Consider the following 25,138-nt stretch of genomic DNA (forward strand, 5'->3'; position numbering starts at 1 on the left):
AGGACAAGCTACAGGGCTCCTGCAGCAAGAGGCTGAGGGATGCTGGCCCGAGGGCACCTGCACGGGCAGCTGTTACCCATCGGGATCTTTCTCCTTAATCAGCACCTGCACTTCCCAGCCCGGGCTCTGGGGCCACAGGCTGATGTCTTTGGGAATTCAGGCTGCAGAAGAGTCCGGCATTGTGCCTCAAGCCCTCCTCAACATCCCACGGCCACGGCTCCTGGTTGATTCCCGTGCGCAGTTCCCCTCTGAGATTTCAGGGGACTGCGGATGCTCATCCCAGGGGGTGAGTGGGGAGCCTCGACCCTCCCAGACCAAACCCTGCCCACCTCCACACGAAGGCTGCACTTTAAGGGCCTGGAGCAAGTTCAGGTGTCAACAGACAGGTCCTTGGGCTTTGGGATGTAATGGTCAGGAGTGCAGGAACCGAAGCCGGAGGGGCCCAGGATGCCGATTCCGGCTCTGACACAAAGCAGCTGAAAGTCTTTGTGCAGGTTTGTTCTATTCCTGAGCCTCAACTCCCTGCATAGTTGGGGTGATAACAGGCCCCATCTCACAAGCCTGCTGTGACATTCAAATGGGATCACGTATGCAGAGAGCCTGGTATGCTGTAGGTCGTCAAAAAATATTAATTCCCTACAGGGCATGGCACTGTTCTACACCACAGCTGGTGACCAGGCTGAGCCCCTTCTGTCATGCATTTCACTTTTAAGGTTGAGGGGGACCCTGGAGGACACTGCACACCTGGGGTTGTGGTTGGGTTTCTAGTCTGGGCAAACCCAGGGTGCAGCATGGAACGTGGTAAAAAAGACATTGCTGCACCGTTTTCATCTTAAAATTCTTAAGATTACTGCCCAGGCCAACCATAACCAGCCAAGATGGCCCTGACATGCCCAGGGCTGGCACAGATGGTTGCACAGCTAAAACCCTGCCCAAAGTGCCTTGTGAGTGAGCTGAGTGGGGCCTAAAGTCCAGCGGGTGCTCTGCTTGTCAAGGTGGGCAGTCCAGTGCTGGGCTGCAACCCTCAGAGCAGGGGTCACTTGCAGGCACCACTGCCTGCTCACCATGCCATGGGCCAGTGAGGGGTCCCCTTTCCCCAATCTGTCAACATAAAGGGGTGGGGGTGGGGCTTTTCCTAATTTGAATAATGGGGCTGGCAGGGGTCCCATTAATACCTAAAAATATGCATTTGCAATACACAGATTAGTGTGTATCGGTCTGTACTTTATAAGCCACAGTCTTTTAGAATAGAACTGCCCTGCTGGGTCAAGATTCCATTAAAAAATCTGTTTTAGGAACAGAGACAGTAAAAAGAAAGGAACCCCACCAAGTACCCTGGGCTGGGAGTTAGGACAAAGATCTAAACCCAGCTCCTAGCTGCCTTCCCCTCCATCTCAGGGCCCACTGCTCCACCGCCGAGCTGCCCTGCCCCTTCCAGAAACCTGAACCCGCCCCAAGAGCATTGCGTGCCACCAGAAGGCACTGTGGCCGTGTGCATGAGTAACGCAGATGCCTCGATACGGATGCACCCCCCTGCAGGAGTCATGGGCTTTTAGCCCAGGCTGGCATGGAAGATGCGCAAGCCAGGAGAGCCGAGCCTCCTCCAGCCGCCCCGCCTCTGCCTCGCCTCCTTCGTCCTTCCACACTCGGCAGCCTTCCTGCAGCCATCCAAGGCACCACTCTGGTGTCAACCTGCAGATGCCCTCCATGATTTAACAGCTCCCTACTCCACCTCGCTTCCTCCTGTCTACTGTCACACTGGAATGGTTTCTGAGCTGGCCTGTGCCTCTCCGTCGCAGCAGACATCACGTCTTGTTCAGGTCCATAAAGAATGGAATGTCTGTTGTGACCTCGTAAATCATGATGCCGAATGGGTGGGCCCGGGGCCTGCAGACAAGCCCTGAGTGTGCGAGGGACGCGCTCCAGGGCAAAGAAGCCAGGTGCGCACGGAGACGTCCCTCTCCTCCAGCGTGCCACCAGCACCCAGCCTGCACACCTTCGCACTTGCCACCCTCCCACCTGGCATGCCTGCCCGATACCTGCCTGCTGACTCAGGTCCTAGCTGCTGGCCGAGGCTCACATATCGTTTTTTGTCTGGGACAGTCCCAGTTTATGTCTATTGCCCCAGCATGATTTTTCATAGAGACCGCTTTCTCTTGCAAAACTACCCCAGCTCACAATACTCATTCCAAGCTTACTACAAGAAGAATGATAAAAGAATGGGGACTTAAGTGTTCTAATCATTTCCTATGAATCATCTTGTCTAATCCTCAAATCCGTGGGGTTAGGTGCTATTGTGTCCCTTGTGGTACCCAGGGGGACAGAGAAGCTGAGTAACTTGCTCAAGTTCAAGTTGAGGCAGGATGTGAGGCTAGGGCACATGGCTACTGCCTCCCACCAAGTCCTCAGGGCACCCCTCCGACCTCACCCACCCAAGCCTACAAAGGGCTCCCCATCCTTGCAGTCCCTATCCCCCACCCCCCAATGGGCCTTCTATGTGGTGGTCTCTGAGCCGCCTGCTTATCTGGACCCCTGAGGGCCAAGACCACGAGTGTGGGGGACAAATGGAGCCAGAACCTCAGGACACAGTGGGCACTCAGGGACACCTTACTGACTGCAGGTTCTGACCCAGCTGGGGCTCGCCTTGCATTTGACCTTTCTTTGAAGACTGTGTAGGGGAGCAGAAAGACACCAGGTTTGGGGGCCCAAGAATCCTCGTATTTGAGTCCTGACTCTACCACCCACTGGCCATGCGAACTACGACCAGTCATATGACCTCTTTGAGCTTTTCTTCTGCAGAGAACAGAAACAGGGAGAATAAAAATGATCTCTTAGACGGTGAGGAGGATTCTGCAAGTGCTGTTTGCCTTCCCACTTGACGAAGCACAGTGGGTGCTCAGTAACAGACGGCTTTCTTCCACCTTTCATTTCTTTCCTGAGAACTCGGGCTGGACAATTGCTGCAGAGGGCTCCTTTCCTTCTGTGTGTATCTCCTGGCTGCTTGGCTGTAACAGGGACATCTCTGCTGGCCCTGCTCCAGGGTAATGTGGCAGAGCCGAAGCACCCCACTTTGGACCACTGCCCTTTGCACCTGTCCCTGCATATTTCACCATCTCTTTTCCTTTTACTACCAACAAATTCTGAGCAGTAGGAGAGGCCACATGCCTTGTCACCTCCCTTCCAGGACGAGTGTGGGAAGTCCACCTCAGCCCAGGAGAGCCCTCACTTCCTTGCAGTTGTGCCCCTCCCATGTGCCTAGTCCACACGGCCAGCAGAACCTCCAGCCTGGATAAGTTCCAGCCTGCTCAGTGGCCATCGGTCACCAATGTGAAAGTGAGCACCCCGGGGAGGGAGGGGGAGCACTGAACTTCTAGAAGAAACCCTAACAGACGAAGAGACATGCAACAAAAGAAGATGGCCTCAAGGGGCTTCACTGGGGGATATGGAAAGATCCCAGAAGAGATGAAAGGGGGGCTGCTACCAACTCCTCATCTGAAGAGGGAGTACAACATTCCCGGTGACATGATCACAGGCCTCTGACCCCCTTCACGGGAGCCAACCTGCCAGGTGCTTCTGATGCCCTGACCCACACATTCATCAGAATGTCACCAGCCAGCCAAGGCTTTCTGCTTGTCCTCTGGACCCAGGGGCTCTGACAGCCCCCTAGGAGTCTCACCCCCTATCTGCACCCATCGATCTCAGAGTCCCCAAACTCAAGGGAAGCTGCTTGCCCACAGGCTCTGGGGCTACAGAGATCCAGAAGAATATGTTCAGATCAGCCCTGCCAGTGGAGCTCAGGCAAAGAACAGTGGTCTCTGGCAAGGACCAGTCACAGCTGCAAATGGAAAAAGAGGTGAGGAACCCTCCTGGCGATAGAATTTGCCTGGAACAGGAACTCTGCCCTTAAGTTGCCAACAGGGAGCTCACGATAGGTGCCAGGGAAGGCGTATTTGGCCCTGGGGCCTGTGTCATTTCTCCCCTGCCCCGTGCAGCTTCATCAAACGCTGCTGTGCATCTGTTTATGTGATCAACAGTTCTTTTAAATGAGCGATCACCTATGGCCTGGATCTTGGGCATGAGTGGTGTGGGGGCAGAACACCCACGGGCAGGGAGGGACCCCCACCTCTGAGGTTGCTGAGCTGGTTGACTCGTGGTCCCCCACCCAGGTGAGTGGACAGAGGGTCTGGCCCTTCCAGGGATGAGCAAAACCTCAAGGATTCCTTGAGCAATACCCCAGTGAGCATGTGGGCCTGTAGCCTCGAAGGTGGTTCTCTAAAGCCACAAGCCCTGAGGAGCTCAGTCAGAAAACTGCCCTGGCTATGGCAGGATCGACCGGAGCCAGTTTGCCCATCTGTCCCCTGGGTGCACCAACAGCCTGTTTCACCCTGGAGGAGATGGATCTCCTTAGTCTGCAGCCCCCTGAAGTATGGGCAAGAAAGGGGCGTGCTCCTTCTTTCTTGCCATGGATGTCAGGGCCCAGCCTGGGCCTCTGCAGTGCACAGGGTCCATAACTGATGGAGAGGCAGGGGTAGGGCACACTTGGGAGGTGGCACTCCAGAGTCGTTTCTGCAGGGGCTCTTAGGAACATTTCCTCCAGTACTCCCCTCACCCGTTTTCCAGACAAGGCCTGCAGAGGTCAGGGCAGCTGCTGACCACTTTGCCTGGGTCACAGGTTCAGCTCTGCCCAAGATCCAGGCCACAGGTGATGACTCGCTTAAGAGAACTGCTGATCATGTAAACAAATGGACAGCAGCTCTTGATGAAGCTGCACAGGGCATGGGAGAAATGACACAGGCCCTAAGGCCAGGCACGTCTTCCCTGGTTCAATTCCATCTCCCAGCAGGCCCCTCTGTGCCTTGAGCTTCTCATCTGGAAAATGGGGAGAACTTCAGTCCCTGCCCCACAGGGCTGCTGGGAGGTTTAGCAGATACTTTCATGGAAAGCACATACCTACTGCCTTAGCAAATGAAAACATTCAATAAATATATGTATTTCTATCACACTCACGGAGCCATCTGATCTCTTCTGATTCTTTTCCCCACCACAGAGCCCAGTCCCTGATTAGAATGCTCCTTTCCAAACTGGTCTGAATTTTTAGCTCAGTGCCAAAAAATGCCGTCTCCTTTTGTCCCCACATATCAGGCTTTGGGCCCAAGGCCTGTCCAGCTTGCCTGATTGTTAGCAGCGTCTGTCTCAGCTGCTGGCCAGCCCACGTGGTCAGAGCTATTTTAAGGGCTGGGGTGGAAGCCGAGGCCACAGCACATCCAGCATCTGACCTTCTAGTTCTGGTTCCTGGAATGCAAGCCCAGGAGCAAGGCGTTTAGGTCCCTGGACGGGACAAGGCCCCTGGGAGCTCGGGGCCCTCTCCCCCACCCTGGGAGCTGGCTGGCCCAGTCAGTCTGACCCTGAAGATGCTGCCACCTGGGACCGGGTCCCCTCTGTGACCCACTGGGGACTGCCCACAGGAAAGCTGGAGGCTGCCCAAGTGATGAGGCTGTAGGTTAAAATGCTCCCCACTCCAAAACTTTGCACCAATCCAACTACTAAGGGGCCTGATGTTACAGAATCAGGAGACCTCAGAGGGGGTCATTTAACTTGGGCTTGAACACTGCCAGCCACAGGCAACTCACTCCTTTATGGAGACCCCAATCCCACTGCTCTCAACTAAACATCTCAAGGACATCTCTGAAGTGGAACAAAATTTGTTTCCCTCCACCTTGTACCTACAGGACCCAGGTCTGGGCTCCGTTTACCCAGGGCAAGTCTACGCCGTCCACAAGAGCACTACTCTCGCAGGCTCCTGTCCCCTGGATTACATGTCCTTGGGTCTCCTGTTTGTTTCCCAGTGGATGGAAATTTCAGACCTTCTCAGAAAGGAGGCTGGCTGGGGAAAGCCTTTGGCTTCAAGGCCCATGAATGGGAATATCCAGTGATTCCAGCCTTGTCTCAGAACAGCGAGGAAGATGGTTTTTTCTGCTCTTACATGGGGCTTGGGCAAGAATCTTGGGAGATACACAGATAATAAGAGTGCAACCTGCCAGGGTCTTAGCAGTGGCTGTTTCCTTTGCTTGGAACGCTCTTTCAGCAGCCGTGCACCTGCTTTGCTCCTTCCCTCCAGTGTCACCTCGGGGAGTGTTCCCTGCCCCCCACCCCCAGGACTCCTGATCCACCATACCCTGTTTCTTTTAACAGTTTTATTGACATAAAAAATCTGCACATACTTCACGTGTGCCATTTGATATGCTGACGTATGTACACATCTGTGAAACCACCACCACAACAAAACAGTGAAAATATTCATCACCCCCAAAAGTTTCCATGTACTCTTTAAAAGTCCTCCATCCTGCCCTGACCCCGACCCCAGGCAAACAATGATCTTTCTGTCCCTATAGATTAGTTTGCATTTTCTGAAACTTTTTACCTTTTTGGTCTCGGTCACACAGCATAATTATTTTGAGATCCCTCCACCTTACCACACGCGTCAATAGTTAATTGCTTTATTACAGAATCGTCCGTTGTAGGATGGACCAGTTTTGTTCACCTATACATCTGTCGATGGACAGAAGGGTTGCTTCCAGTTTGGGGCTATTACCAATAGGCCTGCTATTACCATTTCAGTACGAGTCTTTGTATAGACAAACATTACGCAGCAAAGCAACTGGCACAGCCTCCTAGAAACAAGGTCCAGGAGAAGCGGGTGTTTGTCTAGTTTGTTCATGGATCTATTCCAAGAGCTTAGAACAATGGCTGGCAAACAGGAGGGCCTCAACAAGCATTTGTTGAACAAAGCGGGGTTCCAGGGAAGATTTTTTTATTAACGCTGAAAAGATTTCTATGGATCAAAACTAACCCTGATACTTGGTTAAGGGACCTATGTCAGGCAAGCGACTTCAGATCCAGGTACTAAGACGTACATACATGTCTTGGAGCCTCAGCTTCCCCAACTGTCAAGTCAGGCTGCTTCCACCTGCATTGGGGGTAGCTGTGAAGCTCTCGTAAAGATGATGCATATGGAAGGCTCAGAATAGGGCTGGCCCCTGGAGAGGCTCTGGGAGGTTTGCTAAATCTGCACTGCAGTGTCTGCTCCCCCTGGGCTTCGTGCAAGGTCCACACAGCCCTGCTTTCTTCCTGATCTGCCAGGAGCAGGGGCAGCTCCTCAAAGGAAGCTCAACCCTCCCCCACCCCCAAACCCTCTAGGTCCCTCTCTGAGGTCAGGAAAGCATTCCGGGGGGAAGGAAATCAGGATCGAAGGGGAGACCTCACCCTGTGTCCACAGCTACCTGGGCTGGGCTCAGCTGTTCCAGAGCAAGGGGGTCCTGGACCACCTGAGACCACCTCTGAAGACAACCCCTCCTGGCTCGCACCAAAAGCTCCTCTCCCAGGACGGAGGAGAATGTGGCTTTCATTTTCCTACCACAGCTTCAGTGCCAGGTCCTGACCCCCTCACGGCAAGGTGGGCACAGAGGATGGACTTGCTGATGGGAAGCCACGGCTCCAAACAGAATTTAATGGGTTCCTGGGTAATGCGTTTTGAAAGGCAGCCTGGGAGCCTGGCTTTTTCTCACACTGAGTTCTGTTCTCTTCCTTTCCACTGGATAAACCTCTGACCCGTTCCTGGGAAGGGAGACGGGATTAATTAAAGAGCGAGGCTCCGGCTGCAGGCCCTGCTCACACCTTTAACTACTGCCTCTGTGGCAGCTGAGCTCACGGGCATCTCCTGGGGCTGGAGTGAGTTTGCGGAACTGCAGAGAAAAGAGGATGGGACAGGCGGGGAGGGAGGGGGAAAGAGAAAACAAGCTTCTGGCTCATGGCGACAAAACCAGCCTTGATGCCTTTATTCCCTGGGACAATTTCCAGAGCAAAGACTGGGGACAAATCAATAGGCCCTTGTCCCTCAACTCAAGGTCAACGTGCTTCCAAGGTCAGAGCTGCCTACTCTTTCCCTGTTTTAAAGTCCCTTCTCCTTTACTGCTATTGCTATTTCCAAGAGCCTCAGGATCCAAGAAGCATCTGCGAGGTGTTTGCTATGAACAAAGGTTTGGAAATCAGACTCGCCAGGAATCAAATCTTACCTCTACTAGCTGGGAGACCTTAAAACAATTCCTTGACCTCTATCATCTCCATTTTACAGATGGGGAAACCGAGGCTAACAAACAATACTCATTGTTGGAAGGATCAACAAGCTCAGGCAGGCAAAGCACTTGGGACACTGCTGGGCACATTCCGGGGGCTCAAATTAAAGTCTGCTGAAAAGTCACCATGTGTCTTTCGGCTCAGTCACCCCCACCACCCAATGGCTGTACATTTTTTTTCCCAATGGGGAAGAATGGCTGGATCTTGGTAAATGCTTCTGAAGCAAGTATCAGATACGTGTGTAGGGAGAGACAGTGGGTGTCTGTATATTTTCAAACAAACCAGCCTTTGGGTATTCTCAGGATAAATCAAAGATTTCCAGACTTAGAATGCTCATACATAGTAGGAGAATTTCATTCAAAGAATTTCATTCAAAGCATTCACACAGATGCCGGATGTCCACTCGTTACAACAGGAGGCTGCAGAGGGGATTCCACTGGGGGCAGGTGGGAAGGGTGGCAGACAGGGACGCCTGGGGGTGGGGCTGGGAGAGCTGGACCCCTGCCCCAGGTATCAATCACTTAGATACAAAAGCCTATCACAGGGGGGCAAGGGTTGTTCAGGGGTAGAAGACCCCGGTTTAATTCTTGGTCCATTTACTTCCCAAAAAACAAAAACAAACAAGTACAAATTCAGCAAATGGTGCTGCAATAACGGGACACTCACATGGAAAAAAATAATGAAATGTGACGCTGCCATACAGCATACAAAAAAAAATAGCTTATCATATGAAAAGCAAAGGAATAAAAACAGTACACAATTTGCTTCAATTTTTTGATTGTTGAGCCTCAGAATCCCAAACTTCAATGTTGATTCTGGAAGCAATTCACTTAAGTGATCTCCGTGGTGGGCGGTTATGGCTGCCAATAATCCCACCTCCTGCACGCTTTGTGGAGTCCCTGCCAGCCTGATGCCAGGCTTAGCCAATGGGGCATCAGGACACAGTATGCAAGACCTGGCTTCAAAAGTACCTGTGCAATACATGGTGGTACTCTAAGATGCTAAAATAGGTGAAATGGGGCGAGGGTGTTTGGGAACTTTGTGCTATCTTTGCAACTTTTCTGTAAGTCGCAAACTACTCTAAAATACAAAGTTTATTACTAAAAAAAAAAGGACTTGTGCACTGGGGTCTGTGTCCTTTTTTGGAGCCCCGCTGCTGGGTGGAGAAGCCTCCTGGACATACGTGGCCCAGCCAAAAGCTACAGCAAAACAGCAAAGATTCTGGGAACTTCTACTTGACCATGAATTATTTTCAACTGGATCAAATTTGGAGTTCAAGAAGCCTTCCAGGGAGATCTGTCAACAATATTCAAAAGCAGTCAGTAGTACATCAGGGATTTGTTCTAAAGTTAAAGCTCTCTGGAAGCTTCCACCGAGTTCTGGGCTTGTCCAGTTTACAGCAATCCTCATTGGGATTGTGGGGAAAAAGGGTGTGGCCCTGAGTGGGCCCCTTATGACAGCCCCCAGGGCCACCAGGCTAGAGCTGAGTGTCTAAGAAATGGTGGGAGCTTCATGCACACGAAATGTCAGAAAGGGTTTACACAGTCAACCCAGGACAATATTCCGCCCAGAGGATGAACAGGACTTTGATGGAACAAACAGGAGAAAAAAAATGGAATGCGGATGTGTGAAGGAAACAGGAAACATCAAGTGGCTTTTCAAACCCACACAGCCCTGTGGTGAGAAGGAGAAATGTGCAAGAAAGCAAGTGGGCAGAGCTGTGCTGGCACTGATGACACATCATTCTATTCAACAGGCACTTGGGCCACCTACTAGCCCACTGTCTGCTTGCCTGTTCCATTTGCAAAGGCAGCCAAGGTACAGCTTCACCTACTGGGCGCTTTAAGGACACATGTTCTGTTTCCTTGGACTGAAGACATTCTCTGCAGGCTAGAACCCTCGGAAGGAGAAATATCTGTTGGACATTTAAAAAACATTAGTCAACCGACTTGCACAGGTTGTGTTCTGGGTTCCAAGCATGCCACTAGCTTCTGGGTCCTATTTGCCTTTGAATTATCTGAACAATAGGCATAATGCAAGTACGGGGAAGTCTGCAGGAAATGTTTGTTGAATGAACCATCCAGTTAAGGCCTGCTTCCTTCCAACAGCTCAGTCTAGGGTAGATGCCTTACTCTGAGGCAAGAAAAGGCCCCACCAGGTCTTATTCCTTCTGCCACAGAGGAAACTTTAGTATCAGTTCTCCTTCCAGCTCAAGGAGCATCTGCTTTGTTCAGCTAAGGAGGCAGGCCTGGTGCTGGGTGCTGTGCCCTGGAGGAGCCCAGCAAGGAAACAGACACCCCACTGTGCACCAAGTCCCAAGAGAGTTCAGCAGCTAGGGCTGTGATGGCCCAGAGAAGGGGGAACCACTGCTGGGTTGTGGGGGCTGCTGGAACAAATCACCGCACAAATCTCTTAGTGGCTTGCAACAGTACAAATCACTATCTTAGAGAGTTCTAGACGTCAGCTGCCCGACATGGGCCTCACTGCCTCATGTCAAGGTGTTAGCAGGGCTGAGTTCCTTCTGGAAATTCAAGGGGAGAAACTGTTTCCTTGCCACTCTGAGTTTCTAGAGGCTGCCCACATTCATTGGCTTGTGGCACCTTCCTCCTTCTTCAAGGCCAGCAGCGGGGGGCGCAGTCCTTCTCACACTCAATCTTTCTGACCTCTGCTTCCCACATCACATCTTCTTCCCTGCCTCCATCTTCATTTACAAGTGACCCAGGATCACCTCCAAGGTCAGCTGCTTAGCGACCCCAACCCAAGATCAGCTGCTTAGTGACCTTAACCCCAGCTGCAGCTAGAGTTCCCGCCTGCTATGGAACCTAACATCACAGGGTCTGCACATCTTTGAGTGAAAGATGGGGTGGGTGACATGTACGACAGGTTTTATTCTGCCTACTGGGCCGGGAATGGGGTCCACACAGTTTTCTAGAGGACGTGGGAGCCTGAACAAGGAACCAGAGAGTGACCAGCAGGAGGTCAAGGAGAAGGGAGAGCAAATGTAGAGACCCTGGGGGGATGACATGACCCATACATCTGGGACGTGGACATATGTCCACGTTAGGAGGAGACAGGAGGCTGGCTACAAAGGCAGGGGGAGAGCGGAAAATGGAGATGTGGACAATGGAGACACTTGAATTCTCCCCTCGCCGCCTCCTGCTCAAAACTTCTATGGCCCCTAAACTCCTGCGTGTGGCCCTCAAGGCTCTCCATGACCATCTCCCACCATGCCTGCTACTGCAAAGCCTCAAAATGGGCTGTCCCCCCAAACCCCACTCCCACAGCCTGGTCTTCTTGCTTTTACTCAAACTATTCTCCCTGCAGTAATATCCTCCATTTCCACCGGTGTCACAGAAGGCTGCAAAGCCACACTGCTTAGGTTCAAATCCTGGCGTTATCTACTTACTGCCAGGTAATCTTGGCACATTTACTTAACTCCTCAGTACTTGTCCTTTCTTCTATTAATTAGGGATGTAACCGTTTCCATTCACAGGGTTGTTGTGAGGGTTGAATAAGTTAATGTTCTACAGTGTGTGCTACATAAATAATGTGCAGAAAATGCTGTCATCCACTGACAGCACCAACATCACTGCAGGGTGTCCACGAAGGAAACTATTCTCATAATAATGCCATGAGGTTAAGTGCTTTTTTCACAGTATGAATATTGGTCTTATTGGTGCAAAAACAACAGCGGTTGACACCTAATACTTTAGCACAAATCAAGTCACCGGCACCAAACTGTATTAGTGGTTTATTATATTTTTCACCATCATGCATTTGCAGTTAAAAAAAGAAAAAAAAGAAGCCAGTTTACCTGAGCATATTCTCGATGAAGCTGTAAATTAATTTTATTAAATTGTGATTTTTCCATACTCATCTCTTAATAAAATGGAAAGTAAACTAAAAGCTCTTTTGCTGCCTACCAAAGTACAATGACTGCCTGGAAGAAAAGGATTTGTGCTACTATTTGAGTTGCAAACTGAAAAAACTTTCTTCAAACTTTTTCACAGGATACCATTTCTATATATTCTGCTGTACAGAAAGAACAACTGACAGACAAGCTATGGAGCTGGGAGACATTTTCTTGAAACTGAAATGAGTTTTACTTAGTTGCTTCGAAGGATAACAACTGGCAGTATTTGTGGCCAATGATAAAACTTGAGCTTTCAAGCAAAAATGAGCATTTTGGCAAACTTGTATCTGCCACTGTGACTCTGACAACTTCTCAGTACCTAGAGAATCTTCTGATCACATTGATGGGAATGTTAACAGATATGATGTTTTGATACTGGATAACAAAACGTATCAACCTTCGGAAGGTTTGCATCATTCAGCAAATAGATATTTTTCAAGTGATCCATACGGGATGTTAAAATAATCGCGTATGGGTAAAAGATCCATTCAGAGTGCAAATCAGACCTATGGATTTTAACGTAACAGTGTACAAAAACTTCACAGGACAAAATTTCAGATGCCACACTGTAATTAACCTTTAAGAAATTACCACTTGAGTTTTGGTGTGCTATCAAAAAAGAATAACTACAATTATTTAATAAAGCAATTACTATACTCCTCCCTTTTCCAACTATGGATCTGTATAATGCCGGATTTTCAACCAAAATAACAAATCATACCAGACTGACTCAAGGAACAGTTATGGGAATTCAGCTGTCTTCTATGAAGCCAGACATTAAAGAGTTTTGCAAAACTGTAAAACAATGCCACTCTTCTCACTCAGATCTTTTAGTTTGGGGGAAATAAAGTTATGTTTCATAAAATATTTTATGTTACCTTGTAATGGGTTTATTATTATTACTTCAAGATAATTTATTAAAGATTTAGACATTTTTCTGTTTTAATTTTTAAAAAATGACAAATACTTAGTTTCAAACCACATAAACAAAAGCTCTTTCCTCTCCTCAATTTATAAGAGTGTAAAGGGATCCCAAGAACAAAAAGTTTGAGAAATGCTGTCCTAAGAAAAACAGATTTACATACATTAATCTTTACTGCAGAGTTACATAATGGCAAGACAAGAAGGGAAAGAAGTGGAAACAGCTTAAATGTCCAATAATGGAGAAATCGCTAAATAAATTATGGCACCTCCATTTGGTAGAACATTATGGAGTCATTAAAAATTATGTTTTCAAAGAGTATTTATTGCTGTGGGAAAACGTTCCACACATTCGACATGCCATTAAGTGATTTAAAAAAAGGAAGAAGCATATTCTCATTATTGTTTCTGTAATGCCTTGATTCTCAGAGAAATCAGTTGACATTGAGGGGGCAGGAGGAAATCCACAGAGACCCCAAGGGGGTCCCAAAAGTCACAGATGACCATGTGCAGGACTGAGGTCGTGCCAGGTCCTGGGCACGTTCACACATGAGATGATACTATTTCTTCTCAAGCAATCATCAAGGACTTCTGCCTTGAAAGACTCAGACAAGGGACCAAATCCTAAGTTAAACATTCCCACACTCATCCCAAAGAAACACAGGGGCATTTTAAAGCCCCATCTACCCCAACCTTGTTTCTTTTCATGACTTTGCTGTTGGAAACAAGGACTGTGGGTTGTTTTCTTGAGTTTCTAATCCTCCCACATGCTGGAGAATTTAGGTCTCCCCCAATCCCCAACCACAGATGGGGGGGAGGGGGTGTCTGTCAGCATGGAAGTTGGGGGAAGGGCTTTGCTTTTTCCCACAACGGGGACACTGCTTGTTAACAAGTGTGGCCCAACATCTGCTGCCTGCTTTGCTTGTGCATTTGTCTCCAAGCTCCTCATTACGAGCGTATAAATCCCTTTTCATGTCCCAGCCTCCTTTTGCCCACATCTGTCTGCAATTTGGTCACCACGTGCTGTGGCTGGTGTGGAAGCGTCTCATGGCTTTGTAGCACTCCAGTCGGTTGCTCAGGGTCTCCCAGGGTGCCCACCTCACTGCCTTTAAAGGGTGCTGCCAACACAAGCTAAGAGGGGTTCAGGGGGCCTCTGATCTGCACTACCCCTAATTCCTAGTGGGAATCGGGCAGCCAGCACCTCCAGGCAGATCTGAGGATGCCTCTCGAGGGCCCTCTCCTCTGATAATCATGGAGCATTTGCACCTAGTGGTAAGTATTGGAATAAGCACTTTATATTTCATTTAAGTAACTACCTGTTACATCTGTGACTACCATGTAGTAAGTAACATTATTCTCCCCTACTATAAGAAAACAACATATTATTATAACCCTCAGCAGAGGAAATCATGGTTCAGAGCAGTTGAAGAATTTGTTCAGGTCACACAGCTGGGAAGCAGTGGGGCTGGAATGAAAGCCCAGATCTGACCCTGGAGGCTGCTGTCCCGATTTTGAGCGAGAATGCTCTCCATCTCCCTCTTTCCAAGGACTGCCCAGAGGGCAGCTCAGGTGTGCCGGGGCTGTGGAAAGTCTCCAACAGACTCTGCTACTAATTAGCTCTGTAAAGTAGCCAAACAACTTTAAACTTTCCTGAGCCTCATTCAGGGGTCTCCATTTGGAAAGTGGGCTAACAGCTTCTACCAGGGTTGGGATGAACAGGAGAGAGGGTGCTTAGAACTGGGCTGGAAAATAGGAAAGCTGTTCTTCAATCATACTGAAGAAAGCACTTGTTGAGATGATTATTCCTACAAAGGAACCACACCATCAGGCGAGGCTGGAGACCTCTGATGACACATAATGAAATTCTGGTGCAGCTGGGTGCCTCGTGGGCTAAAGGGGGAGGCTCCCTGTTACAACAACAGCCACCTCTCACTGCGGGGAACGGTGCCTCCACCTCTCGTGGTGCCACCAACACTCGGATCAGCAAACTGAGGTGTGGAGGGTATCGACTGTGTCCCCCGGGGCCCTGGAGCTGGGAAGTGACGGGTAAATGAGCTTCTGGGCCCAGGAAGAGCTGAGAGAGGTTTTCTCCTCCTCCCAGTTCCAGAAGGGTGAATGTGGGGGGACTTCTTACCCGAGCCAGGCACATGGACTGTGGGTCACTCTGCCTCTGGAGTAAACACTGGAAAAGGCGTTTGAGACAGCATGTAGCCACCTCCTGAGGCAACGTGTCCTGGGACCATGAAGCTTAGCAAGTTCTCAAAGAATATTCATTACTCTAATAAGTGAAAAGTGAAAAAGCCGAGTGTGAAGATGAATGCACAGCTATATGATGATACTGTGAACCACTGACTGTATACTTTGGACGATTACAGGGTACGTCAACATAACAATATTTATCAACAAATAGCATTAAAATTAAAAAATAAAGTAAAATGAAACGAAAACAAAAACAAAAATGATTAGTCCATATAAAAGACTTTTCCGGGAAAAAAAAAAAAAAAAGAAGTGACAGGCATGCTGTAAAGTTTTCTTGTCTCCTACAGCCAACCCAGGCAGCCCTTCCCCAAGGGAAACGGCTGTGACCTGGGTCCCCAGCTATGGGCTCTGGTTCCCAGGAAGCAGAGGGGCTGCCACGAGGCTCCCAGGAGGCCAGATGCTCAGATGGCCAGGACTGCGGGACGGCCGAGTACAGAAAAAGCTGTGGTGCTTGGCAAAATGCCCTGCCATGTCAGCTGGGTCACGAACCAGTCTACCTACCCACTACAGCTCGAAAGCTCACCAGAACACTGTCTCAGTGACCCCCATGGAAGCAAACCTCAACAGGAGACGGTCAACCTGCCTTTGAGAGGAACATGCATTGCTCAGAAGAAGTTGTACAGTGTTCTCACTCTGGGCAAGGGCTAACGCCCCATGACGATTTTCCAGCTTCTGGGGCTTGCTTGGTTGGGGCCTGGACAGCCAGACTTGTTAGCCAGACAGCGCATGTAAAGAGCCAACAACTGTCCAGCAAAATCCCTCCTTCCCTTGCCCTGCAGTTAGAGCTGCAGCTGGGACACGACCAGCCCAGCTAGGAACTACATTTCCCAGCACCCCCTGCAGCTAGACAGGGCCATGTCCCCAAGCTCCTGCCAAGCAAAATCTCTACCCTTCAATTTTGTCTCTTTCCCAGCCTCTATGGACCAAAGGAAATAGAGAAGGCCATCAGCCTACAATGCTCACCTGGAGAAGGCTATGGGGGAGAGAAACAAGTTCTTAGATTCTTTAGGCCACTCTCTTTTGGGATCTTTATGCTATAGCTGTCTACTATCGACTTAACTAATACACTTGCTTTGGCTTTAAAAGGGAAGTTTTCAAAGAATATTCATTGTTCTAGCAAATGAAAAGTGAAAAGCAGCCTGTAAAGTTCCATTGTCTGCTTTTATTTCCTCCCAGGAGAATCAAAGAAAGCAAGGGGGGCTCAAGAGAATCAACACAAAGATGCTTTCCTCCTCACATGTTTATGCCTGAGTTCTCCATGCACCCGGAGCCAGGTATCAGGTGATAGGACTTCTAACCTTTCTATGACTTCCAACCTTTCTCAAGTGTCCTTCTGAGATTCCTCCCCCGGCCTCGCAGGGTGTTGTTGCCCTCCAGGACAGATATGTGATGCTGGTGCCCCATGCCAATGCCAAGGAAAAAGGCGGAACCCATCAGGTCCATCAGTTTCCTTGTTTCATAAAGCAACTTCTAGCTGCAGACACCGGGGCCACAAGGCGGTTATGGGTCCGTGGTCCATCTCATCAAAAGCCCACCTGGGCACCTTGACCACGTCCACATCCCTTTCCAGGCCCCCTCTCCCCACTCCTAGGTCCAGGGCTGGACGCTGCATTTCTTAGAGAGAATCCCCTCTGGACCAAGCAATGGAAGATCAAGCCCTTCCTGGAAGAGCCCATCATGGTGAGCAAGAGTGAAATGCTCAGCAGAGAAACCAGCAGATCCACAGCGACATAGGAGAAGGCACCTGGAAGGCCCATGGCAGTGCTGGGAAAGGGGGGAGCCAGGTGCCAGGCCAGCATCTTGGTTTGGTGAAGACATGAGGGCCCACCCCCCACTCACACCTTGGAGGGAGGTGCCACAAGCCCACCCATGACGAGCACCATTTGCTGTTACACTGGAAGAGGGAATGGCATCTGCACCTCACCCTGCAGGCAGCCTTGGTGGAGCCCCGGGGCTGGGAGATTCCCATGCCCACACCACTGCCCCTGCAGAGGCAGGACTCCGGGTCCTAGGTGCATCCATGGCAAGCCTGAGTTCCAGGCGAGGGAAGGGAGGGGACTGCCATTGCCTTGTCACTCACCCTGCAAAGCTTCTTTGGCTCTGGCTAGCTCCTGCTCCTTCTGGACCAGCTGGACCCTGAGCTCAGTGGCCGAGAGAACCTCAGAGGACTTGCCACCCTGTGAGTCCTCCAGGTCTTTTGTCAGCATCTCCTTCATCTGCCGGAGAAGGTGAACTTCTTCTTGGAGCCGGGACACCTCTTCCCGCAGCAGCACTAGAGGAAAAGGGTGCATGGTTAGGAGACAGGAAACGCTGGTCCCACCTGCTAACATTTTCAAGGGGGAGTTCGAAGGTGCTTTGGTTTTCCTACACATGGGTAGAAGAAAACCCTGAAGCCACAGCCTCCTTCCAAAGGGCCCCAGTCCTGGGTGCTGGGCGCCCACCAACCTGCAGTGCACCTGGGGACACATGCTCTCCAAGGCTCCGTGGCTGCTGTCACTGCACTGTGAGTGGCCACCGCAATCACTGGTGGTTTTCTTTCCCACAAAGGGCTCGGGGAGGGACTGCGGGAGCAGGAGGAGGCGTGAGAACAAGGCGTGGCAGGAGTTAGCATTCACACGGCGAGGCAGCGGCACGCCAACCCAAGGTCTGCATGCGTCATCTCACTTAGTGTTCACAAAACCCTCCTGAAGCAGGGACCCTTGTAACCCCCATTTTACAGATTAGAAAATACAGGCTTGGGGAGATTAAGTAACCTTGTGAGGTCATGAAGTAAGTAAGTTGCAGAGCTGGGATTTGCAGCCAGGCCTGGCTGGCTCCAGACCCCTGAGCTCCCAGTTCATGCTGGATAAACAGACCTTAAGGACAGCCCAAACAAGGCACTCTCAATGCGTGTCAAGGCGTGTCGCTTTTAGGAGGCCAGCGCACTTTGGAAACATGGCTCTGGCCTCATCCCTGCTGCTGTTCCTTGCTGCAGAAGCACAGGGCCTGCCGGGCAGTGACACAGGACCATGGTGGGCAGAGACTCCCATAGCTCCACCCTGAGCCCCGGGGTGGAGGTTGAAGAGGAGGTGGTGGCCCTCAGGCCTGTCAGGCTCTGCGAATCAGGGATCGGGACAGTGGGGCTGTGCCTACCTCTGTGATGGCAACTCTAAACGCAGAGCAAACAAGCCCGTGCCGGGACGCTACTCGCTGAAGAGACCCTTAGAGAAGGTGCTGCACCGTCCCTGAGGGCGCCCTGGGGCCTCTGCGCCTCCTGCTTTGCTGAACCAGCCCCCTCGCCCTCTCCCTGTCCCCTCCTCCTCCATCTCTGTACCATGCCAAGCTCTTTCTGGTTTCAGGACCCCTGCACCCCGAGAGCCCCCTGGCCCCCCAACATCACCTCCTCAGAGCCCTTCTCTTACCTCCCTGGCCGAGGCCGCCTTGTCACTCTCGGTCAATCTCGGTTCACCGTCCTCACTGACAATGTCCTTATCGCTGCCCAGGGCCACTTTCCTGTCTCTCTGTCTCTTTCCCAAACTAGGTGTCGGCTCTGCAGGCGGGGGCCCATCCGTGTGCCCCATGTGTATGGCGGAGGGAGCCGCCCTCTGTATCCCGCCCTCCTGCCCGGCCTCCACTGGGCCTCGTCACCCCCCCACAGGCCAGGCGGTGTTGTTTGTTTAGTGGCTGCCGCCCCCTCCCCTCACTGGACGGTGGGGTCCTGAGGGCGGGGGGCTGGGTCTGTCTCATGCACGGCTGTGTGCTCAGGCCCAGGCTGGGCTGCATGGCTGGGGGGGAGGTCGGCATCCGGTTCCATCGTTCCCAGCACAGGTGGCTGCCCGCCCCACCTCCCGTGCCAGCGCCCATTTCACCGCAGTGAGGGGCCTGCGGAGGGACAAGGGTGGTCCCAGGCAGAGGCGTGCAGCCTGAGAGCGGAGGGGTGGGCACCACGCGGGGCTCTGGGGTGCAGTCCCCCCTGGGAAGGCCACAGGAGGGGAGTGGCCGAGGCACGGCTTTGCAGTCACGGGCATGTCCCTTCCCCTCCAAGCCTCAGAGAGCCTGTTTGTAAAATGGGTTCAACCCCGTCAGGCTGTGGGGCTCCCACGAGACACAACTTCTTATGCAGGGCCTGGTACACAGAAAGTGCTCAATGAATGCAGGAAGTGCCTGGTACATGGAAGTGCTCCATGCACGTGGGAAATGGTCAGTGTGCGTAGGATGTGCCTGGTACAAGGAAGTGCTCAGGGCTTGGCAGCTGCCCTTTCCCTGGTTCTCTGCCGCAGCTGCCTGTCAGCATTCTCTAAGGTGCTGTCACCTCCTGCTAACCTGGCATGGAGGCTGGGCAGGGCAGAGCCAGCTTGAAGGGGCAGGGGCGAGGGTGGGGGCAGGCGCAGGGGCAGGCTGGGAAAACTGGGAGCTGTTTCGCCACCAATGGCCTTGGGGAAGGGGCCATCGACTCCACCCCCATTCCCTTGCTCACCTCCCCTCACCCTGCCCCCATCACCTCCTCTGTTGCCCCCCTGGATCCAGCTGCACCTGCACCTGCGCCAGGATGGATCTCGCACAGCCACCTTTCTGCCCTCCCAGTTTCTACCATAACCCCAAGCTCACTCTCCCCATGGAAGCCAAAGCCCCTTAGAAATGCCAAGCATATTATCTTACTCCTGTGCTGACAACCCTCCCGGCTGCTTATCTTACTTGGAATAAAATTCGAGTATCTGCTGTGCCCCTGAACCCCAGCCAGCTTCAGTGTGTCTTCTGTCTCCCTCAAGGCTCCTCAACCCACCCAGGCTTCTTTCTGTTCTAGAAAGCACCAGACCCACCCCACCTCAGGGCCTTTGCTTCTCCCTCCCTCCTTCACTGGTTCCTTCACACCAGTCAGTCTCAGCCCTTGTCACCTCCTCAGAGACCTAAAATGGTCCCCTCCCCTGTCCTTTCTCAACAGCCCTAACAGAACCGGACAAGTTGCCTCTATGTGGAGGGGTGCTTGTTCACCCTGTGGCCTCTGGGCTGCGGCTCCGAGGCAGGGCCTGCCGTGCGGTACATGGCACCTCACAGGTGCTCAGGAACGTTTCAGAGACTATGTCCATCTGTCTGTCTACCCCTCAACCCAACAAGTATTTATGGACGCCTGCCCCGTACCAGCCGCCAATCCAAGCTTGGGGACCCCACCCTCGGGGTGGCACGCATGGCACCCCCCACTGTGAGCAGGGGTCCAAAGGCCCTCCAGCCTGGCACTTGGTGGGGCTGGGGGAGCAGGCTGCCTGGCAGTGAGGGCCTGGGTACTGGGCCGCGGAGCAACTCAAGTGCAGGCTGGACGCTGTTCAAGTCTCCTAGCAGAACTGCAAAGTGGGAGGTTTGCCTGTGGGGCCTCTCCCTGCCCTAATTCCATGCAGACATCTGCTGGCCACCTACAGCTGGCCCAGTAGGGTGTCCAGAAGGGAGAAGGGAACACACTCGGCCTCCAGAAGCCTCCAGCTAGGTAGAGGCAGCACATCCGGCAAGGATAATACCAAGGAGGGGCTGCGTCTGGCAGGAACACTTGGACATCCTCAAGGAGACAGCGGCATTTGGGATGGGCCTTGGAAGACTGGAATTGGGAAGGAACAGGAAGCACAGGAAGCAGCATAAGAAAAGCAAGGAGGCTGGAAAGTCAGAGGCCCCAGACACCAGTGAACCAAGAGAAGGTGAGGAGGGGCAGAAGGAGGGCTGAGGAGGTAGACTGGGGTCGGATTATAAAAGGCCTTAGCCCTGACCTCCCTCCCACCCCTCCAGCCCTGGCTAGCAGTACCCAAGACTCTGGAATTTTTCTTTTTGCCCCCCTCTGTCAATCTTCCCCAGGGCTCCCATTTCCACTCAACCATCACAAAGACTATTTCATATTTAAGTGTGAGTGACTGCTAGCATGTGCTCATTTTTATGTACATTGCCAGGCAGGGAGAAGACAGGTTTGATTTAAGTTTTGTTTTATGTTTTTTAGAGTATTGATCTCTGGGCCTTCCTCATATCGCCCTGGAGAAGCCACCATGGTTGTTCACTGTGTCTACGCAGAAGGCATAGCCCCAAGGAACCTGGCTTTGAACCCAGGCTGCACAGGGCCGCGTTGTGACTTGGGACAAGCCACATCAGATTGTGGGTCTCAGCTGTCATGTATGTTGCTTGGAGATAATGCCACCCATCTAGGGTCGCCAGATTTAGCAAAACAAAACAGAAGACATGGAATTAGATTTAAATTTCAGATATTTGGTTATAATAAAAAAGTATGTGTCATTCAGCTGAAAGTCAAGTTTAACTGGGTACCCTGCATTTTCCCTGGCAACCCTCTTTTCATCCTATTGGCACTTTGGAACAATGAAAGGGAACAAGGATGAGAAAGGGGTTTGCTTAAGCCCCTCAGACGGGGAGGTGGTCAGGGCACAGAGCAGAGAAACACATTTTTCTTGGCACCTCGGATGAAAGCAGACAGCAGAGGGGCCGGATGCCAACTCACCCTCCTGGGACGGCCCATTTTCCTTATGCACTCGGGCGTCTCTCCTTGGCTATCTGTGTAAAGGTGGATTTTTCTGGAACTCACCTTCTAATGGGTATACTTGATACTTAGGCCCTGCCCCTTTGAGCTGGGTCTTGCCCAAGCGGGATCTGAGCAGGGAGGTGGGGCACCAGGTGCAGCAACTGCAAGAGCCAAAGTTTTAGGAGACCAGGCAAGAAAAACAACTCTACTGAAAGAAAGGCTTACCTGAGCACAATAACTGCACCTGCCCTGGCCAGGTGTGCAAGCCCAGAACTTATACCTCCTGTACTTTCCAGGGGCAGAGATGCACCGTTACCTGGGACTGCAGCCACTGCCTCAAGACTGCAGCCCCTTGATTTATCAGCTCTGGGACTGCCGGTGGGTACTGACCCTCTCTGAGCCTCAGTTGCTTCATCTATAAAATGGCAGCATGAGAATAAACGAGGCTCATGTGTGACACGCTTAAACGCATGCTCAATGCAGTGAGGACTGTATGTGCATGCTACTATAACCACTCATCACCTCTCTGTGCAGTGGGGAACAACCACATTCTCCAGAAACAACGAAGAAGCTGAAGTTGGAAAAATTGAGTTTCTACATTGCTGTGTGACCTTGGACAAGTCACTGTCCCTTTCTGAGCCTTCATAATATCCAAGTGCCCTTGGAGGAACCCACTCTTAAGGAACCTAGATAAGTGCTAGTGATTGTGCGTTTCTCCCCTGAGCAAGGAACAAGGGTCTTGCTCTAGCTTCCAGCTGTACTGTCCTCTAAGGTGGCCATTTGTCATGTATGGCTATTTAAATTTAAATTAATGAAAATTAAACAAAATTTAAAGTTCAGATCCTCCATCGCACTAGTCACATTTTAAGTGCATATGCAGAGCAAGTGGCCTTGGTACTGGACACAGCCGTTTCCATTATTGCACAAAGTTCACTGATCAGTGCTGGGCTAGAGAACGAGAGACAGAAAAAGGAAGAAACTGTAATAATCTGTTGTAACCCAGACCCTGGGACCCACAGATGGGGTGGCCTCCCACCAGAGGCAGGACAGCTGCTGAGGAAGGAGCCACTGTTCTGGGGAATCCATCCTGGCCCCTTTGCGAACACAAAGCAAGGAAAGATCACCGGTCACCTTGCTGCTGATGCTGGACAACCACAACAGCCCAGGGACTTCTGGGCAGGGGTAGGGAGTGGCGAGAGGGTGCAGTGCCAGGATTAGCCACAGGCTCAGCAGAGTTCCCCCTGTCATGGAAGTCAGAAGTGAGCACTGCCTGGAAGATGGTGGCACTGCTGACCCAGTGAAAGCTGCCCGTTACCAAAAGTGCTGCTCTCAGGGGAAACCCTACCTACCTGCAGGCCAGGTCTGGTGGATGTAACAGAGGGGGGCCACCAGGTACCTCTTCCACAAGGACAAGGGTCCATTCAAGGTGGAAAAGGGAGCTGAGCAGACACTGATCACCTGTGGCCCATATTCTTTTGTGTGTGAACGCAATATGTGTTCAGATTTTTTAAAAATGTGGTTTCCCAGGTTCCCTGGCAGTTCAGGCTGCCCATGTGATACAACACTGGGCAGTAGGCCATATGACAAAGTCCCCAAGGAGGGCTGCCCTTTAAGAAAAAAGGCCTTCATCCCTTTTTCTTCTTCCTGCCTGGAAAGTAAGACTTGGGGCTGGTGGAGCAGTCACCTTGTAAGCAGGGACAAAAATCAGCATGCACAGGGACAAAAATCACTCCCAAGGGAGAGCAACAGACTGTGGGGCCTCAACAGCACCACAGAGCCTGCACCTGCATCGAGACCTGCAGCAGCACCAGCTCGGCAGGGCTGCCTGGCCCAGGAGAGCCTTTAATTTATCTGCTGTTTATCAGAACCAAATGCTGCCGCCTACACTGCAGGCAGAGTATGAGCTCAGGGTGCTGCCAAAGGCCAGCAGCCTCTGAGGGTTTGTCCTGTGCCCCATGGTTGGCTGAGCAGTGGAATCTGGGAGCAGGGAGGAGGAGGGGGGAACCGGCGTGTCACAGAAGGGATGTAACTGCTCCTGCTCCTACAGGGAAAAGCCCCCAGTTTGTTGCAAGTCTTTTCCAGGTTTAATTTTTGGGAGCTCACAGGGTGAAAGGCAGGAGAGGAAGAGGGGAAGGGAAGAAATTATCTCACATGATTATGAAGAACCAACCAAGACCCACCTGAACAAGACGCTCTGGGGAATTGAGAGACCTCCTAAGGCCTCGTCACGAGTTGCAGGTTTACAAGCCCGGCCTTCCCAAGCTGAAGGTCTAAACGATAATAGCATTGTAATTATCACGTATTATAATAACAACTTCCCCCTTACTCTTTCTGAGCACAGTGTTTTCCAGGCTCTAAGAATTTTGCATGCCTTAACTAATGAAATCCTCACCATAACCCTATGAAATCCCAATTTACAGATGGGGAAGGTGAGGTACAGAGGAGTTAAGTGTCTTCACCAAGATCACACAGAGTCAAGAGCAGAGCCAGGGGACTAAAGCTGGGCAGTCCAGCTCCAGCACCCAGTCTTAACCCCTACCCTATGTTGCCTTCCAGGAAGGGGAGGAAAAAAGTCTGGGGGGTTCATAAATGGCTTTCCAAGGGGTGACCAGAGGGTGGGGCCTGCAGAGCCCAGGCCCTAACCAGGCTCCCCTTGGTGGAGGCAGAGGGAGCAGGGTACGAATTGGCTCTTGTTTCCCTCGGTGGGGATAGATCACAGTGAGCTGGACACTCCACGCACACTGTACCTGGCTATTTACCAAGGGCACCGTCCCCATGCAGCTGCTGGAGGCAGTGGTAGAGGAGCCTGCCTGTCCATTCTACTCTGTTACGCTCACACCTGACACCCAGCACCCACTTCAGTGCCTGGTTCTTGGCAGGCGTGCAATAATGGTGCCAAATGCAACGCCGAGGCAGGGGTGGGGCAGCCAAGCCCGGGCTCTGTCTTGGCACCTCCACTTCCCAGCTGTCTGACCTTTGGACAAGTGACCTCCGACCTTTGAGCTTCAGCATCCTAATGTGAAAGTGAAGCCGAAACCAGGCTCCCAGACCTATGGTAAACATCAAACGAAGCAATGATCTAAGTGGAAACATTCTGGAAGACTGTAAGCGGGGGGGTCAAATGTAGCCTACATTGGACACTATCAGGAAAAGGGCAAACCTCTCTAGCACACCTCCAAGGGAAGACCTTGACCTCAATAACAGCAGAGCCCTGACTCATGGGCCTCCCCAGCCCTGTAGGGCGTAAATTAAACGGTGGAGGAAGGCGGTGAATTAAACGGCCACCCTGGCTGCCTACTGTGGGTACACGCTGTGACAAACAGCCAAGCACATATTTGTAAAACTCAATGAACTCGAACTGTACACTTAAGACCTGGGCACGTCACTGTATGTAAATTATACCTCTAGAAGAACTCAAGATGGAG

The 25,138-nt window shown here is 51.5% G+C and overlaps 1 protein-coding gene across 5 annotated transcripts in view; it reads right to left on the minus strand.

Moving 5' to 3' along the window:
- Nucleotides 1–25,138, minus strand: part of KAZN (kazrin, periplakin interacting protein) — a 1,164,933-nt gene that overhangs the window by 109,468 nt on the left and 1,030,327 nt on the right. For all 5 annotated transcript variants that reach the window (XM_077151225.1, XM_077151228.1, XM_077151227.1 and 2 more), the window contains one exon: nt 17,307–17,498. In XM_077151225.1, the coding sequence (XP_077007340.1) occupies nt 17,307–17,498 (192 nt within the window). The remainder of the gene's footprint in view (nt 1–17,306; nt 17,499–25,138) is intronic.

Source organism: Tamandua tetradactyla, chromosome 2, assembly GCF_023851605.1.
Source record: "Tamandua tetradactyla isolate mTamTet1 chromosome 2, mTamTet1.pri, whole genome shotgun sequence".
Lineage (NCBI taxonomy): Eukaryota > Metazoa > Chordata > Mammalia > Pilosa > Myrmecophagidae > Tamandua > Tamandua tetradactyla.